The sequence below is a fragment of the Panonychus citri genome, unplaced genomic scaffold, assembly GCF_014898815.1.
Source record: "Panonychus citri isolate SS breed McGregor unplaced genomic scaffold, ASM1489881v1 Contig00138, whole genome shotgun sequence".
Taxonomy (NCBI): domain Eukaryota; kingdom Metazoa; phylum Arthropoda; class Arachnida; order Trombidiformes; family Tetranychidae; genus Panonychus; species Panonychus citri.
This window is the reverse complement of record NW_026515543.1, coordinates 497350-516649: the sequence shown is the minus strand read 5'-3', so window position 1 is coordinate 516649 and position 19300 is coordinate 497350. Positions and strand designations below refer to the sequence as shown.

The following is a 19300-nucleotide window of genomic DNA, read 5'->3' as shown; positions in this document are numbered from 1 at the left end:
TCAAAATTGTTATATTAATATTACAATCGGTATAATGATTTCAAAGTGTTGATTTTATAAGCAAATTAACTTTAATTATGACACTTAAATCAAAGGAAATGTTAATTATATCCAATTTGTTGACTATCTTTTTAATCAGTACTACAATTAAGTTGATTTCATCTTTAGCCATTTCTAATTTAACAAGTATCAATCAATTCAAAAGAGACTATTACAATTATGCTTGTGAATTATCAACAATTTATGATTCTTCTGAATTTATCTACGACATTGAAAGGTCAAACATCGTTGATGGACAAGAAGGTTTACCGTTACATTTAATCATCCGATTAATTAATTCCAATACATGTTCACCGTTACAAGGAGTTTATGTTCATGTTTGGCACGCAAATGCTTTCGGTCAATTTTCAACTGGACGAACAATCAACTCAATGAAACTCAATGAATATGAACTGTTTCTTCGTGGTCATCAGATTACTGACCCTCAAGGTGATGTCTCTTTTAAGACCATAATACCGGGCTGGATTTCTAAACGAACCAATCATATTTATGTTCGAGTGACTTTAGATTCGACCAGCGAGTCGGCCATTTACAATGGTCAATTGTTTTTCGAGGAAAAGTTTCTCGAGCTTGTAAAGGTTTCGTTTCCTTATTCACTTCATTTGAAAAAAATCAATTTCATCACCAATCAGGATGATTTAGTTTACAATACGAATCATCAAGGAGCTGAAACTACACTTTCATTAGCTGAATTAGGATCAGGATATCAAACAATCATAACTCTGGGTGTTGATCCTTCAAAAGTTATCAAATAATTGAACTAAATTATTTTTGTTATCGATAGAATCCAAAATTTCCCATTAGTTAGAATCAATAAATTTGATTCAATTCAAGACTGTTAATCCACAATCATCAATGATAATAATCCCAATATGATCAACTAATATAATCCGTTTGCATCAAATGCAATTAAATGACAGTTTAAGTTTGAATTTAATTTCCAATATGATGATTACGTTCAATTATCTTTCCAATTGATTAACTAGATAATTGAAAATCAATTGAAGATCATGTTAATTATTTGAATATAATCCTTACTATTATTATTATTATTATTACGCCTTAATTGTTGTTTAAATTGTGATATTTTTGTCAAAATGGAAAATGATATTTATCCTTTAGGATTATTACAGAGCAATAAAGGCAATAGTTCAGTAATTGATAACAGTTTAAGGTCAATTTTGTCCTTTGCTCAGGACAATTTAATATTAATCGTAATTGGAGTTTCAATTTTCATCGCTATTCTCACAATTGTAATCATACTGATTATTATTAGAAAATGGAAACGTCGACCTGTTCATGTTGATGATATGAAGAAAATTCCAGAATTACATGTAAATTCACTCAGAACGATATCATCGAGACATTTTTCGAGTGGAATCAAATCTTCCGGCTCGATATCGAAAGGAAAAAAGCGGAAAAGTGTCAGATTCTCAATGGACAAATAGACTTGACCACAAGTGACCAAGTTTATGTTTATGTTTACCTTCAGGTAACATTAATCATTTAATCATCTTTACCTGAATTCAATTATCTCAATTGGAGTTAATAAAAGTTTCAATTGAAAAATCAAACCTTTGTCAACAATTTACTCTAATTAATTGAAACTAATGGTGTTACAATTTAAAAATTACATAAAATTGATCAACTGTGTTGATCCTTAATCAATAATAATCCCGATTATCAATTAATTGTATCCACATACAAAAAAGAGACCGAGAGATTTAAACACAATTTATAATCCATTGTTGTCAGTACTTAAATTTAGTTGAATTAATTAATCAAATTTAACTGAATGATAATAATGATAACAGAATAACAATAATATATGTTGATGATGATTCTGTCAAATTGTGAATCGACTGGTCGACAAATTTGGACATGATGTTAATTAACTTGCAACTGATAGTTATCATAATAATCTTTGTGAATATTAAATTGGATAATTGTGATGATGATCTAATTCCTAATTTCTGTTTTCAACATGGTTTTTGCTCATTCCGTTTGGCCTCAAAGTTCGCGAGCATTTGTACCGTTAAGTGTGGCTCATCAAACGGAGTTGCACCCGATCAACTTTGCATCAGCGATTCAGATGCGCTTTCCCGTCCATTTTACTGTTGGCCTCGAGATTACACCGCCGATCTATCACCTGAAGACCATGATCTCCTGCCGATCAGTTTAGGAATTTGTGGTGATTCTGGTTGCCTACCTTACGGTTTCAATTCATCTATTCACATATTATCTTCACCGGAATTTGATGAAACAATTGTCGCTTACGATTCAATTGAACACGAACTTGACATTCGCGGAGATCATTTCGATGGACTTTATTTTCCTCGAATCAACATACAATACCATCAGAAAGATGGAGATTCATCTTACATTCTTTGCGAATTTGATTTTAATTGTACCACTGTCGATGATAACAATTTAAATTGTTTAAAACACCAATTAACTGACGAGTGTTTACTTGACGAAAATGAAAAGAACGTTGAAATCTTGGTCTTTTCCCATGACCTGAGTCAAGATCAATTCAATGTTTCATTTATATTATATCGAACTCCGAATTTTATCTCAGTCATCTGGGAACCGACTCAAAATCGATTCATTATCAATTCAACAACTCCAATCATCTTAAACTCTCAAGTTACTTGTATTGTCCAAAATTCGGACGATATCGAACCTTTAATTGCTCAAGTTACTATTTCACGGGAAACTTTCTCATATTTTGAACTTGATCCTAGACCTTTGTTCCTGAAAACGTTAAATTGTACAATTCAAATGGCCAAACTTTCCTACCCATTGGGATTAGTGACCATCTCATCGTTGCCTAGCCAATCAATATGGTCAATCTTGTCCTTTATCCGTCCAAGTATTTTGCTCATCATTTCCGGAACCGCTTTTCTAATGGCCACTATCATTGGTACAATTAAATTAAAATCCTCATCTAAAATTGACTTAAACGTAACTGATTCCAAGCCCAAAGTCAAACCAACTAACAAACAAAATAAAACTAAAAAATCAATTAACAAATCAGTCAGGAGATATTCAAGCTTTACATCATAATGTTATTGATTTAAATCCATAATCAAATAATAAATAATGTTTCGATGATCAATTTAAATTACTTTTGATTGTCTACAGTTAATGATATCATAATGTTTACCTGGTTAAAAATTAACCATCACAATCATTTTTAGCTTGTTAATTAAATATCCTAAATGGTTAATTGTGGTAGAAATTGGGATTCGATTAAATTTAAAGTTTTTCATTTATTAAACGATTAAAAATGAACAATTAAATCTTAATGAAAATGAGTAATCTGATTGATTGATCTTAATTATTGTTTTAATTTTTCGCAGTCTAATCGGTTAATTGTTCAGTTTTGGGTTAAAATGTTAAACTTTTTCGTTGGTGTGTTGATTGTCTTGATTAGTTTAAATGGTATAACGATTAATTGTCTTCAATTGTCACCTGATTATTGTTTCGATAAAGGTGAATGTTCATATTCAGTTGTTTCACCTCGAGATAATCCTGGTGTTTGTCGGGTTTCGTGCGGTGATGAACTTGGATTTTCACCCGATCCATCATGTTACCATGATGAAATTTCATTTGCCGCTTCGGTTGATTGTTTTGTAATTAGCTTTGGATCTGAATGGATATCGGGTGACGAGATGGACATTTATTTAACCTTATGTAACAATACAATATGTGGAAATGAAATTGACCATGTGAAGGTCAGAATTTACGAAACACCAAAAATCACCGAAGAAGATTTAACCTTTTCAGTCTATGATATTATTGAACATGAGATGAACTTTTATGGCTCAGGATTTGATGCTTTCTTTAATCCATATCTCATAATTCACTTGAGACACCCTGATTCGAGCATTTGTCAAGTTCGAGCCAATTGTTCAGCTATTGACTCGACTTATTTAAAGTGTAATAAGCCCAAATTTCCCGTTGACTGTTTACCTCCATCCGAACATCATATACTTACAACAGATATTGACTTTTATTCACATGGAAAAGCACAACCCAAGTTTATTCTCAACCACAGATCATTACGAGTCTATCGACCGCCGATATTTTATTCATTTACCTGGGACCAGGTACAGAAAAAGTTTTTCATTCTTTCCAATGAGACACTTTTACTTTTGGCCAAAGTTTTCTGTATTATCCTCGGAGAACCGAACATGGATCAACTGGTCGCCAATCTTGACCCTTTAGGCGATAAGAATTACATGTTCGAATTGCCGGTTGACCTTTTAAGAGGCGCAACTCTTAACTGTTCCATACAATTGGGTGACTATCATTTTCTCATCGGACAAATGTACCTTTCGTCTAACTTGCAAGAATCAACGAGCCGAACGTCATCTATTGGGTATGCAATTCTATGGGGAGCGGGATTTGGACTACTTTGTCTACTTGCCGTCGTTTTAACCATTTTAGCAAAACCACGAAGACAAAGTTTAAGTAAAACTCGAGCCCCAATAGTCTTGGACTCTTCCGCTCGATCATTAATCAACAAACTAACCGTAAAATCCGATGCAACATCTTCAGTTGTACCTAACAGTAAACAGAGTGACTTTCATTAGTAATCTATCAATCGGTGTAAACATTTATTTAATTGTTCATTCAACTCATCATCAAATGGTCATTAAAACACAACTACAATTAACGTTTATGATTTGCAAAAATTATCCCAATTATAATCTAATCCTTATTGTAACAATTTTATTTATTCCTCCTTAAAGATCAATCAATTAAATCATCTTGAACAATGATAACTAATTTGATTCTAATCATGATCAACTATTTTCAAACAGTTGATTGTCAACAATTAGTTATGACTCCTAATTATTGTTTCAAGTACGGTTTTTGTCAATTCAGGTATCAACCCAATTCTTTGAGACTTTGTGACATCCAATGTGGTCCCTTATCTGGTTATCCATCGGAGGAATCGTGTCACGATCGTAATTCAATTGAACGTCCAGATTATTTACAATGTCCATGGCGGGACTACGATTATTCCCAAGACAATTTACTCCGATTAGTGACTAGAATTTGCGAGGATCAATCAATATGTTCAAATCGAAACCTCACAACGAACATAACTTACTTCGAGACTCCGACATTTGTAGTAACTCGACCGTCATTATCGGTGTACGATTCAATTGAACACGGAATCAGTTTTACTGGTACTAATTTTAACGCTTTATATCAACCTTATGTTTTAGTTTACTTTAATCGATCCAAATTGGTTGATGAAGAATTGAGGTTAAACTGTTCACTTATTATTAATTGTACCATTGTAGATTCGAGTAGTTTGAACTGTTCTAAACCTTCATTTCGAGATGAGTGTTTACCTAAAGTACCAAGTGAATTTGGTCGTTGGGCTGCTGATTTCACTTTGTATTCTCACAATTTACCACAATCAATTATCAATAAGCGATTGTTAGTTTATCAAGTTCCAACATTCAATGGATTCACTTGGAATTCAGAGTATAATAAGTTTTTCATCCAATCGAACGGAGATTTTTATCTAAGGCCAAAAGTGTTTTGTGTCGATTTGAGTGATGAAAGTGGGGAAAGAATGGTTTCCGATGTAAATCGTTTTCTCGACCATTTAACATTCCAATTTGATCTTAATCAAATATATAAGAAAACTTTGAACTGTTCAATTGTAATGGATCGGCATGAGTTCCCTCTTGGAACGGGTAAAGCGAATACCATTCTGCTACCTTTCCTTTCACCAGAGAAGTATATTAATGAGATGATTTTAATCACGGCCTTTGGTTTCATCTTATTAATCTCCTGTTTAGCCCTGGTCGTTATTAATAACGCCCGACGGAATAATGAACTTCGTGAACAGTCAGCTTTGAATCCTTTTGCATCAATATCGTTGCAACGACTTTTCAATCCACTGACACAAAAATAATCACCGTAACAAAAAGACTTGACCAACTATCTTCAACTTAATCAACAAGTACAATTGATTGTAAAAAGTTAATTACTACAAAACAAACCAAAAGAAAACTCAATCATCTTGATCGTAAACATGATATTCATTGAATCATAATCCGATTGAAAGTATTGAGATGAATTTCTGTTATTATATAATCAACTAATTCTTATTATTGACTAAAGATTAGTTTTTAATCCAACTAAAGTTGATCATGGAAAAGGTTATTGATTAATTGTTTGGTGTTGATCCTACAATTGTAATAATCCCAATTAAAGTTGTTAAGGATGAAAATTAAATGTTTTTCTTGACAATAATAATATACAATTAACTAAATGTGAAGTGAAAATGTTAATCCTTTTTTTTACCTTTTTCCTGTTTAATCATAAAATCGTCAGCAATTATGATTTAACACCTTCTCATGGTTTCGTTGATGGCAATTGTCATTATTGGTTGTCAGTGAACGGTTCAGAACCAGATCGAAATGCTTGTTTCGTTTTTTGTGGTGAGGATCAAGGATTTGCCCCCGATCAGTTTTGTCAAAATTCTGATCTGTTAAGACATCAAGTCTATTGTGCGCCATTCGACCCGAGTATTATCACTGAACCAAATGGTTTCGGTCAGATCACCTTGAGAATAGGTTTTTGTGATCAACTTGGCAGAGATTGTCAGAACTCTACTGAGTTTGAAAATGAGATAACCATTTATAAAACACCGAGATTTAATTCAACAAGATTCTCGATTTACGATTCAATTGAACATGACTTCAATCTACAGGGTCAACTTTTTAATGCCTTTTATTCACCCAAATTGATTGTTAGATTTACACGATCTCACTTGCCCATTGGTGTTAGAGGAAACTGCACTTATGAGATCAATTGTACAATTATCGATGAGAATAATTTAAATTGTATCAAACCAGAAGCAAGAAACGATTGTTTACCCCAATCACCAGAGGAGTTCGGCTCTTGGTATGATACCTCAGTTCTTTTCAGATCTCATGGTTATCATCAACCGATTTATTCATTTATCGCTCATGTCCACCAATTGCCGACATTTGATTCAGTTACTTGGGATTCGAGGCAGGTAAAGTTTATCATCAATTTGACGGGTCATATTCTGTTGAAGGCTCAAGCCTCATGTGTCGTAATTGATGAAGATGATGAAACTGTGTATTCGTCTCTTGTTTATACTTCCGATGGAATTGTGGCCTTTGAACTTGACCATCTCTTGTTGGCTAACAAAACGCTTAATTGTACTTTAATCATGGACGATAGAATGGTTTACCCACTTGGATTGGTGACCCTTCGAGAAAGGGAACCGGAACCCGAACAAAAACCAATCGATTATTTAACTGTGACCATTTTAATTGTGATAACTTGTTCCCTTTTAATATTGACCCTTGTTGTTGCATTTGTTGTGATCAAAAGCCAAAAAAATCATGAATTAAGGTTAAAATCAGCGACTGATTTTAAATCAAATGGTAAATAATTAAGCAGAATCATTGATTCTAATCATTGCCAACTATCAATTGTAATTTAGTTTCCTATTAAAAGCGTAAAATAAATTGTTCATTAACATGATAAATTAATCATAGAATTTAAACTTTTTCATTACAATTTGATTGTGATAAATTCATGATGAGAGTTGAATCATAACAAGATCGTTATTCTAACAATTTATGACTCGATTTTTATTGTCAATCTTGTTTAGTTGATTGACGTTTAATTAACATGACAATTAGTTTGATTACGATTACAATTATGTGCACAAAGTGGACGATAAATTTGCAAGTAGATTTTCATTACAGTTGATTATCAATCTCAGTGTTATCCTTTAGTCAAAATAATCCCAACACTCTTAATTTGAATTGTAATCCTTTTAAGCAATTGATATATTCTGATTATGTTGACAAGTTTAATTGTAGTATTTTTAAACTATCCAATGTTTCTACAAGCAATCGGTCTGATTACTAATTTGATTCTAATCATGATCAACTATTTTCAAACAGTTGATTGTCAACAATTAGTTATGACTCCTAATTATTGTTTCAAGTACGGTTTTTGTCAATTTAGGTATCAACCCAATTCTTTGAGACTTTGTGACATCCAATGTGGTCCCTTATCTGGTTATCCATCGGAGGAATCGTGTCACGATCGTAATTCAATTGAACGTCCAGATTATTTACAATGTCCATGGCGGGACTACGATTATTCCCAAGACAATTTACTCCGATTAGTGACTAGAATTTGCGAGGATCAATCAATATGTTCAAATCGAAACCTCACAACGAACATAACTATGTTCGAGACTCCGACATTTGTAGTAACTCGACCGTCGTTATCGGTGTACGATTCAATTGAACACGGAATCAGTTTTACTGGTACTAATTTTAACGCTTTATATCAACCTTATGTTTTAGTTTACTTTAATCGATCCAAATTGGTTGATGAAGAATTGAGGTTAAACTGTTCACTTATTATTAATTGTACCATTGTAGATTCGAGTAGTTTGAACTGTTCTAAACCTTCATTTCGAGATGAGTGTTTACCTAAAGTACCAAGTGAATTTGGTCGTTGGGCTGCTGATTTCACTTTGTATTCTCACAATTTACCACAATCAATTATCAATAAGCGATTGTTAGTTTATCAAGTTCCAACATTCAATGGATTCACTTGGAATTCAGAGTATAATAAGTTTTTCATCCAATCGAACGGAGATTTTTATCTAAGGCCAAAAGTATTTTGTGTCGATTTGAGTGATGAAAGTGGGGAAAGAATGGTTTCAAATGTAAATCGTTTGCTCGACCATTTAACATTCCAATTTGATCTTAATCAAATATATAAGAAAACTTTGAACTGTTCAATTGTAATGGATCGGCATGAGTTCCCTCTTGGAACGGGTAAAGCGAACACTGGTTTACCATTTTCGATCTCTAAATATTTACTCGAAATTCTGTTCGTTTTCATCTGTGGTTTTATCCTTTTTGTTACATTTTCCGTGTGGAGATTTGTACTTTTATCGCATGAGGAGAAGCGGAATCTTGAATCGACGGGTTTCGGTGTTCCATTCATGACCGTTCGAGGTTTGATCCAAAAACATCTTATGAAAAATAAGTTAACAAAATTCAAAGAAAAATTCAAAAAATAGATGAATAATTGTAACAATTGTTACTTTCGTTTGACGACAATTAATTCAGCCACGAGGTCAATGATAATTATTACGTCAATTTATGTTAATGGAGATAATTAATTTCCAATGGTTTCTCCCTTTTTGACTGTTGATTAAATTGTTACAAATTAATTTATTGATAATGTTTGATTTCCATTCCTATTACTTTCTCTTTTAATTGTATGTAATCAAGTAAATTAGTCTGTTCAATGTATGATTAATTAATTGTTCAAGGTTTTCCTACTGTTTAACTGATTAACAGTGTTTTTCTCGTGATATCAAGATTGGTGACGATGATGATGATTAAGCAATTTACATATTGTTAATTAGTCTTCTCATATGGTGATTCCTTTGATAAATATGACAATTAGAATATCATATTGTAATTTAAATCATTGGTGATTAAAAATTAAATCACTTTTTAATTATCATTGTTATTGATTTTTCTTTCTGAAGCAAAAAAAAAATAACAGTTTATATCCATCAAAAGTTTGTTGGATTAATTGTTAAGGTGTGTATCTTTTTGTTCACTGATTAATTGATTAACTAAATAAATAAATTATATAATTTGAAAGACTCTCGGAAACTATTATCAAGTTTCATTGATTCAAAATAGATGATACGATTTTTCAACCAACAATTGAAATTGTCTTGATATAAATTATGATACAGATGAAAATGATGAGTTATGATTGATTTTGTTGGATAATTTTTCGAGTTAATTGTGATGATTGATAAGATGAAGGTGGTTGATGATGGAGACGGAAAGAATTGATGGTTTTTGGTTAATTTAGATACTTTGAGAAGATTCAATTTCGAATTTAGATTGAGTTGATTCGAAGGAAAAATTAGTTGATTCACTTTCGTTGATTTATTGGAGCTTCTATGGCCAAAGATAATTTGTAACTAGAAAAGATGAAGAAGGAAAAAAGTTTAGATTGAAAGAAATCAGAGTTTTGTTCCAATTAGAATTGAGTTAGTTATGAATGAAAGTTAATTATACTCACCAATCGTTATCTGACATACTTGAAATTAATGAGTCATTGAACCATGATCGAAATAATCGAGCAACAACAATTCGAGGTACATTAGTATTACTGTAGAAAGGAGGTAATTCAGTGAAGCCACTTAATTGTTGAGATTGATAGAGAGCAAATAATGAGGCCTTGATGTTTTGCTGGAGTAATCGGATTTGGGTAAGTATTTCAAATTGTTTGCAACATTTTTCCAGATTAATTAGTCTTTTGCCTCCTTCTTTGGGATTCTAATAAGGATAAATGCAAAAGTTAATCAAATTAGTAAAATGAAATGGTAATCAGATGAGTTTAAGCAATCATATGGTAAAGATGGAATACCTCGATGTAATTAGTTAATTTTGTGTCGATGAAGGTTAAATCAGTGAGGAAAGTTCCCAGATAAGGTATTGTACCAAATGACTCTTCCTCGAAGCTATTAAAACAAATTGGTGAAATGAATTAAATTAAGATATGATTCGTGATTGTTGATATGGGCGATGAATGAATAATTAATTACTGATTAATTACCTAACTTTAGCAGTTCCTTCAATTTCCAGTTGTGTTTGTCTCAATAAAGTTTGATTGTCAACATCATCAACAATTGTTGATAATTGTTTAAATGTTGATTCAATTGTTTTATTAATTTTAGACCAAACTGTTTGTTTTAAACGGAATATTGATTCATTACTTAATCCAGCAATTACGGCTTTAAGTGAATTAAAATTTTTCATTTTCCTCAATTGTTGGGCAATGTTAATCCAATGAGTTGTGACTAGATCAGGACTAATAAAAAAGACAAACAAATATCAAACAATTAACAATTAACAATTAAAACAAGAAAATTAATATCAACTATTAATTATTACTAATTACTAATAATAATAATAATATTATACTTACGAATGTGCTTTTAGAATTGTAATAACAACATGTTTAGATAATAGATTGAAATTTTTAATCATATTTTGAACTCGAGGATTTTGTCGATGGCCATTCAATAGAGTGTAAGGTTTTAAAGATAAAAAGTTTTCCTAAAAGAAATAATAATAATAATAATAATAATAATAATGATTAATTATCATCTCTAATTTTGTTAATCATCATAATCATCAAGTGGCTGATTAAATTTACCAGATCAATAGCGGTCAATTGTTGAGCGACAAATTTAGTGTCCAAATCAATGATGCAATAAGCAGGAGATTTGTTGATAGACTATAATAGAAATGGAAATAAAAATGAAAGAATAATAAACAACAATTAGTTAATTGTGAAATTGTGTATAAATTTGAAAGGTAAAAGTAAACTTACATTATGACGAGAATTTGAAGTTTGATCAGTCTGATCAAATTTACTTTGTTCAACAAATAAATGAGCCTTTCGGTAAAGAGTATCATCAATACAAGGAAGAAGTAATAAAAGATCAAATAAAGTTTTTTGGTTTGACAATTGAGTTGTTGATGATGTTGTTGAGTTAAATACTGGCGTTGGTTTTAATTGAGAGATTGATGAACTTCTCGGGGATTTACTTTGGTTATTAGTTGATGGGCATGTTTCATGTTTCGTTATTTCATCGTTGACTTTACCATCAATTTCATTGTTAATGTTTTTGCTGTTGTAATTGTTTTTGTTGTTAATTGCTGTTAAAATACAATTACCTTCTAAGGAGGAAGTATTTCCATTAATTGTAGAATTTGCGGAAGGAGATGATAAAGAATCATCAATGGGCAAACTAACAGTAATTAAATCAATATTATCATTTGCTTCTGTTATTATATCAGGTGAATCCATTTCCAATGGAGAAAGAAAATCTTCCGGATAATATCTTAACCAATAATGAAGTACGAATCGTAATTGTTGAGGTGATGCTTTTCGTGAATGTTTTACCAGAATTGTAAAAACTTCTTGGGGTGAACAGTATTTACGATAAGTACAAAAAATAACATGCATTATATGGGTTACATCGCTTCGACCTTCTTCCATTAAGGAAGTACATTGATGAATTGTTGATGATAAATTTAATTCCCGTTGGTGTGGAGTTAATAGTAAAATATATTCAATTATATGATCCATGGTTGCTGCCTTTAATATACGAACTTTGCGTTTTTCACGTTGATGAGTCTGTGGAAAAATAAAATGAGAACAATCAGTAAGAATTACAATCAAATTACCTAACAAACAAACAATAAAAAAAAATGGTTAATTCAGTTTCGAAATTCAATCTCATTATAATCATTTCAATTCTAGGTAATATTGTTTTCTCATTAAATCATGTTTAACATTATAACAGAAAAGGGTAAATAATCAACCTCTCAGCAAAGATTAATCAATACATGTAATTATGGTTAATGTATATTTTTTTTTCATTTGTTTACATTGTAAGGAAAAGTTTAATTGTTACAACTCACAGATAAGTTTCATTAACAATTGATTGAATGATTGATAATCGATTATTAAATGATAGAGATGAGTATTTACTTACCTTCATGTTGTCATCCTTATCAACTGATTTTGATCGACGTCGTCGGTCCTCTGGTTGCAGATCAACACGGGGCATCCTTTTAACGTTGAGAGCCTCATCTTTTTTCAATTTGCGATCAGATCGCCTAAATTGCGAGGAAGAAGTTAATTAAGAAAAGGAAGAAGTAAAAAAGTAGGAAATAATTAGTGATAAAAATCATGATGTTTATCGTTACCAAGCTGAGAAAATCATTGTCAATGTCATTATTGTTTAATTAAAATCTATCATCATTGGTAATCATAATCGTTGTTAACTGTTGCTGGGTTTCTTTTTGGTCTAACACTTAAATGATTATGATATTTATCAACAATTAACATAATCAGTGTAACAAATTAATTAAAATTGTTTATAAGGGTAATTTAGAATTGGGATAAATTATCATTTACTGAGTCACTTAATCAGAGTGGCTTTTTCAGTAAACAAAATTAAAACAATTACACGTACATAGAAAATCCTTAATTATTGTAAAATAATTAAGTTATGTGGAAATGGGAGAAAAGGTGATGTTAATTGTTTGATCATATCATGATAATAAATAATAATCAGGGTTGATGACGATTATGATGACGATGGTGATGATGTTAATCAAGGTAAATTATGAATTAAAAGAATCAACAAACCAGAATTTGATTCCAATGTATTTCATTTAAAGGTTGTTGTTGTTGTTGTTGATGTTATGTTAATTGTTGAATGATTATGATGATTAATATTTATAATAATTGATTTGCTTATTAATCACTGGTTCCTGAATAATGATTTGTTTACAATTTGATTGGATAAATGATGTCAATGAATTGGATCAATCCTATTAGATGTAATTTAACACGAGGCCAAGTGATTTATTAATTGTGAATCGATAAGGTTTGTTTTCATTTTCATCACCATAATCAATCAGGTTACAATTAAATCAGCTTAATTGTTGGAATAAGAGTTAACAGAAGCACAGTTTATGAAGATAGATAATAAAAGGAAGATAAAAAAAGTCGACACAATTAGTATATTGTAGTAGATAATCAGTATGATTAATAAAGGAAACAAATTAGATGTGAAAGTAAACCAATAAATTTGTCAAATTAACACGTTCATTTATGACCAATAATTACCTTGTAATTTAGCACAATTTAAGTATCAAAATACTGAACGTTTAAACTGTTGTAGTTAATTGTGGAGAAAACTAAAGGACAATCAACAGTAGTTACAATTGAACTTAATTTCATGCAAAGGTAAGCATAAAATAGATCACAAAAGATTTGAGATAATTTGAGATGAGAAAAGGCACAATTGTGATTGAATTGATATTCACTAAATTGGATTTAGACTCAATTTGTATTAGGTAAAAATCCAAAAACAATTAATTTGATCACAAAAGGTATTGAGAATGAGTCAATTGAAGGTAAAAGCTTAGGTAGATTATCAGTTGGTCTTTTTTTAAATTCTTTTTGTTGTTGAATTTAACGTGAGCTGATCATGATTAAATTCAGGCTCAATTTAAGGTTGAAAAGTAAAATTTTTGCTCTCCAAGCAGAAAAAAAAACAAAAAAGAGAAACAAAAAAGTGTCACAAATGTCAGAAAAAGAAAAGAAGAAGAAAATGAAAACAATTATAAGAATTTGTGAGAGGGAAAGAGAGAACAAAAAATTGATTATGATGATGAAGATTGAGATTATGCCAAGGATGAATTGATTTTGTTGTCGCTGGTGTATGAGGATTAAAGTGGAAGATGTAATATTTGATGTTCACTGTAGATGATGGTGTTAATAAATGATGATAATAGAAAAGAATGAGAGAGAAGAGAGAGAAAAAAAGAGAGAGAGAGAGCAAAATGTTGAGATGTCGCCTACTTGGAACAGAACGTCAACATCATATTATGATTATGACGATTACATTTAAAGTTGGATGATTATAATGATACAGATGAAACTAGACACTGGAAGATAGAGAAACACAGTGAGAGAGAGAGAGAGAGAAGTGAGGAAGAGAACATGAAGATAAATTGAGTGAGTCGAGTGATTAAAGTGAGTTAATGTTAACCATCATAATGTATAAATACTCATTAACTTTCACGCACACACACAAGAGAGAGAGAGAGAGAGATGATGATGATGATGATGAAAAGAGAAGAAGAAAAAGAAACAGAAGATGAAGAAAATGATGATGAGACACACAATCAAATATAACACAGGGAAAAAGAATCAACACTCACAGGGTTTCTTCAAATACTCTTAATCATGATCAAGAGAATAGAAAATCATAATCAAGGTTATCAAATCTCACAGAGAAGAAAAAAAGAGAAAATCAAAATTATTGTTCATTTGTTTACATCGATCCAGGTACACAGAAAATTCCAATAAATTGATCAAGTGACGAGAAATCGGTTGACAATCTGACGAAATAAATTGTTACAAACTAATTATTAAAGTGAAATTAGAAACCAAATCAATTAATTACTCGTGATGATCAAGAGGGTAAACAATTTAGTCTTTGAGTTGAAACAATTGGAGGGAAAAGAGAAACCAAAATGGTGTCGATGCCTCCGAATCTCTCCCATTGGTTAACACAAAAGAGAACAAAAAATGTTCTCTTTGACTTTTTTTTTCTTCTCTAATTTTGATCAATCATAATTTTCTTTCTTTCTTTAATTGCAATAGAAATTGGGATAATTTAATCGCTCTAAATGAGGATTATATTTTCATTCGGTGTTTGTAACAATATGTTCCCCCTAATCAATCGAGATTCAAAGTGATTAATGTGATTTGTGATTTTCGTGATCAATTGTTTTCATCTTGTTTCATTTTCCATAAATCATAATTGTAATTGTTTTCTTCTTTGTTCAATATTATTGATATGATGGCTCTTCCCTTTGGTATTTATGGTTCATGATGAAAAGAGGATATTACTGATTAACAATTTGATTCTGATTATTTGCGTGAGAATTTCATGAAAAAAAAGAGACATTCATTTTCTTTCATGTGACATTAGAAGATTTGAAGATTTTCCTTGGTTTATTTTCATTTGATTTCTTGGATTTTTATTGATTTGATTGGGAATCTATTTTAATCAAATTCTTGTTTGTTTGTCTTTTGTGATCAGTTAAATTGTAACATTATCTTCAAGTGATTGTTGGAATGATTAACAATTGTCAACAAATTGGTTATCGTTGGTTTTTCAGTGGTTGTGTTGGCTGTTGGTATATGTTATTGATGATTAATCTCAATCTCAATCTTCATCTGAATTTGTGATTTCTAAAATCAATTGTTGATTTATTATTGATTGTTTACCATGAAGATGATTAAACGGATTGATTGGAATTCAATTGATTCTCTCACGTGGGAGTGTGGGATTACAGCATTTGTTGTTAACTCAATTAAATGATGATTGACGTGGAAACTGTCAAATTAAGTAACCCCATATATGATATTTGTTAACATTATATAAACAACAATTGAATTTAGATTTTTTTTTGCTACGATTGTGAAGAGTAAAAAAAGATTGAGAAATTGATTAACCATCAAAATGGTGAATGTAGATTAAAAATTAAGCATGAGATGCTTGGGAAAAAAAGAGAGATGAAGAATCAGAATTGAACGTTAACCTTGTAAATGGATGGATTTCAAGTTCAAATCTATTTTAATCTTAATCATCATCCTCATAATCCAAAGTAGAATCTGCATCAGGATAATCATAACAAAATTCCTTTGGAAATGGAAGCAAAAATTAAGCAGAGAAAAAGTTTATTCCAAAGATTCTGATTACATGGAAAACCCTGATGGCTGAGAAAAAAAAAAGATTTACAATCAACTTAAATTGTTGATTTAGTGGAAAAACTCATCAGTTTGATTAACCAAGAATCAAATAATCTGTAAAGATGAAGCTATGGATCCCAAATGTGTGTCGATTTATCTGGTTAATCAGTTAATTGTTGGCATGAGAAAATATTAAATCCATTATCTGCAAATAAAAAGGTAAAAGTAACGTTAATCAGTTAATTGTTCAATTGTTTAAAAGGTCGGTTGACTGATTAACGTCAATCTGATGGAAACATAACAAAAAAATCTGAAACATGATAATGATTATGTTTTGTTTTACAACAACAATCAAAGTAATTATGAGATGTTGATTAAAAAAAGGAAAACAATCAATTTATTGTGGTAATAAATTGATTAACATGTTATCCTTTTTTTTTATTGAAAGACAAAAACTAACCATTGGAAGGCCATTAACACATTAACTTTTTAATTAATCACTTTCATCATCTTGAAAAAGATGTAGGAATCTCATTGATTGTAATTAATTAACTGTCTCCACACATAAACAATGAATATCATCATTTTGTAACCTTGTTAATAAACACTAATCATTTTCACTTACAGGGTGTAAATTGTTGGAAATCCAATGAATGAGAAGATTATGTTAATCACTGGCATATTCTCAACAATTAGGAAATAGAGAACTCGTTGATTAGCAAATTGTTGGATCCAAAAAAGGAATCAAAATATTGAGAATCCAAAGGTCGTCGGTCTCGAGATACAAACGGAGGACAAATTGCTGATCAATTTTCTTTGAGAATCAACGATCATCTGTAACTCAACTATTCTAATCATGACTGAAAAATTGAGAAAATGTTGATTGTATTAGTTAATTGGTTAATTGGTTAATTGTTGAAATTTTCGGGAACGAATTATTTTGCTTATATGAACCAGATCAAAATTGAAACGATGTGATGATTTGATTGTTTGTTTCATTACGACCATTCAGTCAGTTGCTCAAATCGGACAAATGATGAAAAAGTTTCGGAGGATTGAATTGGACATTGGGCCTTTACACGACAGGACAATGACGGGTTTTGGCCTGGTACTCAGAGTTAATTCCGTTCGATGTTATCAAAACTGAAGTTCTTGAAGTCTTTTTGATTGTTCACAAGAAATTAGTATCGGAGTGATTATATTGATTGATTTTCTTCACATTAGGAGGCCAAAACGAAAAATTCCATAAAAATCTCCGCTAAAATAGATATTTACATGGAAGTTGATGATTTCATGAAGATCATAATGGAAACAATTAAGAGAGAAATTAAAAACATTCTAATTAACTTTCATCACGAAAATGTTAATCACTTTATCTTTTCCCTCTTCGTTTTTGTTCACAATCACATGTTAACCTTTTTATCAAGTGACGATTTTAATTGTTTATCTTTTACTAATTTACATTTGTATCTTTAATTAGTGTAACTTAATTAACCATCTTAGTTGACAATTAATCATTTTTTTCAAGGTAATTATCTGTAAGTGTATTGCCTCCTAGAAAGAGAGGGAACATCTTAAACTTATGGAATATTTTGATTGTCGTTTGTGATTAAGTTTCTTTTAATTCTATTTTTTAATTGTTCATCAGATTTGAAATTCTAATTTTTAATTTTATTCTTATTCTTTGTTTCATTTTAAAGGTTTGCCTTTTCTTTACGTGGGATTGACTGGATTAACTTTCATGCCAAAGGAACATTGAAATTGAGTTAATATCGTCTCATGGATTAACTGATTATCTTAATTGATAATCTTTCCAGTTGATTTTTTGTTTTGGTTAATAATAATCAATGAATTTATGTTTACATGAAAAACTGATAGTCTTTAGGTTCATCTGATCTGATTATCTTTTTAATTGTAAGCTGAGTTGGTGATTAGATGAGAAAACAAATTCTGTATATTGATTGATTACAATCAATAGTTTTCTGTTTTTGCTACACACTCATGAAAGAATTGAATTTTTTAATCAATTACAATTTGAACTGATTCTGTTTAATCACAAGGATATGATGATTAATTTTTTTCAATTTGTACTAATCAAGTGATCATCATTTACCTGGAGGTTTAATTTTTTTTTACTTCTACCCAATGAGAGGCGTTTAAATCAAATCAAAACAATGGACAGGCGTGTGATTTACAAACAATTACACTCCAAACAATCAGCTGATTATTGTGATCATTTTCTCGGTGTGAGGTTGAACAAATTGGTGTGACAATTAAATAACAACTGAGAGAGAGAGAGAGGAAAAAGTCAAAATGAGTGAGATTAAAATTCTCATTAAATCAAGTTGACTAACCACTGGAAGAGTAAATTGAGTCCTTGAAGTTTTAACCAGATTGTTAATCATATTCCTGTGTTTCTGATAATCAACTGAACAACTGATTTTCAAGGACAATCAATTGAACAGCTAAAATTGAATAACAATTAGAAATGGATCAAATTCTTAACCCAAAAAGGATACATTGAGTTATATGGAAACAATTGATTGAGTATAAACAATTTAATTGTGTGTGTGTGCCTATGATTGTATAAAAGAATCAAAAAAGAGATGATTTAGAAAACAATTTCTTTTTTTTGGTTAAGCATTTTTGGTGTTTTAACAAATAGTAAACAGAGAGAGTAAAAGTAAAAGTGAGTAAGAAAACTGTAAAAAAAACTATCAATGTGATAATTACACATCTAAATTGAATGGTAATTGACACAATTGATTAAATTGTTGCAATAAAAATGCACGAAATAATAAGCAATTTAAAAACAAAGTGCGGAAAG

The 19300-nt window shown here is 30.6% G+C and overlaps 2 protein-coding genes and 1 long non-coding RNA gene across 3 annotated transcripts; 2 read left to right on the top strand and 1 right to left on the bottom strand.

Annotated features, from left to right (window-relative positions):
- Nucleotides 1-77: 77 nt before the first annotated feature.
- On the top strand, nt 78-815 carry LOC128393479 (uncharacterized). Its single transcript, XM_053353664.1, has one exon. The coding sequence runs from the start codon at nt 78-80 to the stop codon at nt 813-815; it is 738 nt and encodes a 245-aa protein (XP_053209639.1).
- Nucleotides 816-7922: 7107 nt separating this feature from the next.
- Nucleotides 7923-15019, bottom strand: LOC128393254 (ral guanine nucleotide dissociation stimulator-like). Its single transcript, XM_053353393.1, has 10 exons — nt 13834-15019; nt 13351-13641; nt 12692-12815; nt 11521-12330; nt 11344-11424; nt 11113-11243; nt 10741-10995; nt 10552-10645; nt 10204-10460; nt 7923-10102 (listed from the first exon to the last, which is right to left on the bottom strand). Exons 2-10 carry the CDS (start codon nt 13374-13376, stop codon nt 10054-10056), a joined length of 1827 nt encoding a protein of 608 aa, XP_053209368.1. The 5' UTR covers nt 13377-13641; nt 13834-15019; the 3' UTR covers nt 7923-10053.
- Nucleotides 15020-16554: 1535 nt separating this feature from the next.
- On the top strand, nt 16555-19187 carry LOC128393259 (uncharacterized). Its single transcript, XR_008326115.1, has 3 exons — nt 16555-16692; nt 17101-18001; nt 18174-19187. It is a non-coding gene; the product is annotated as an uncharacterized LOC128393259 (long non-coding RNA).
- The last annotated feature ends 113 nt before the right edge of the window (nt 19188-19300 follow it).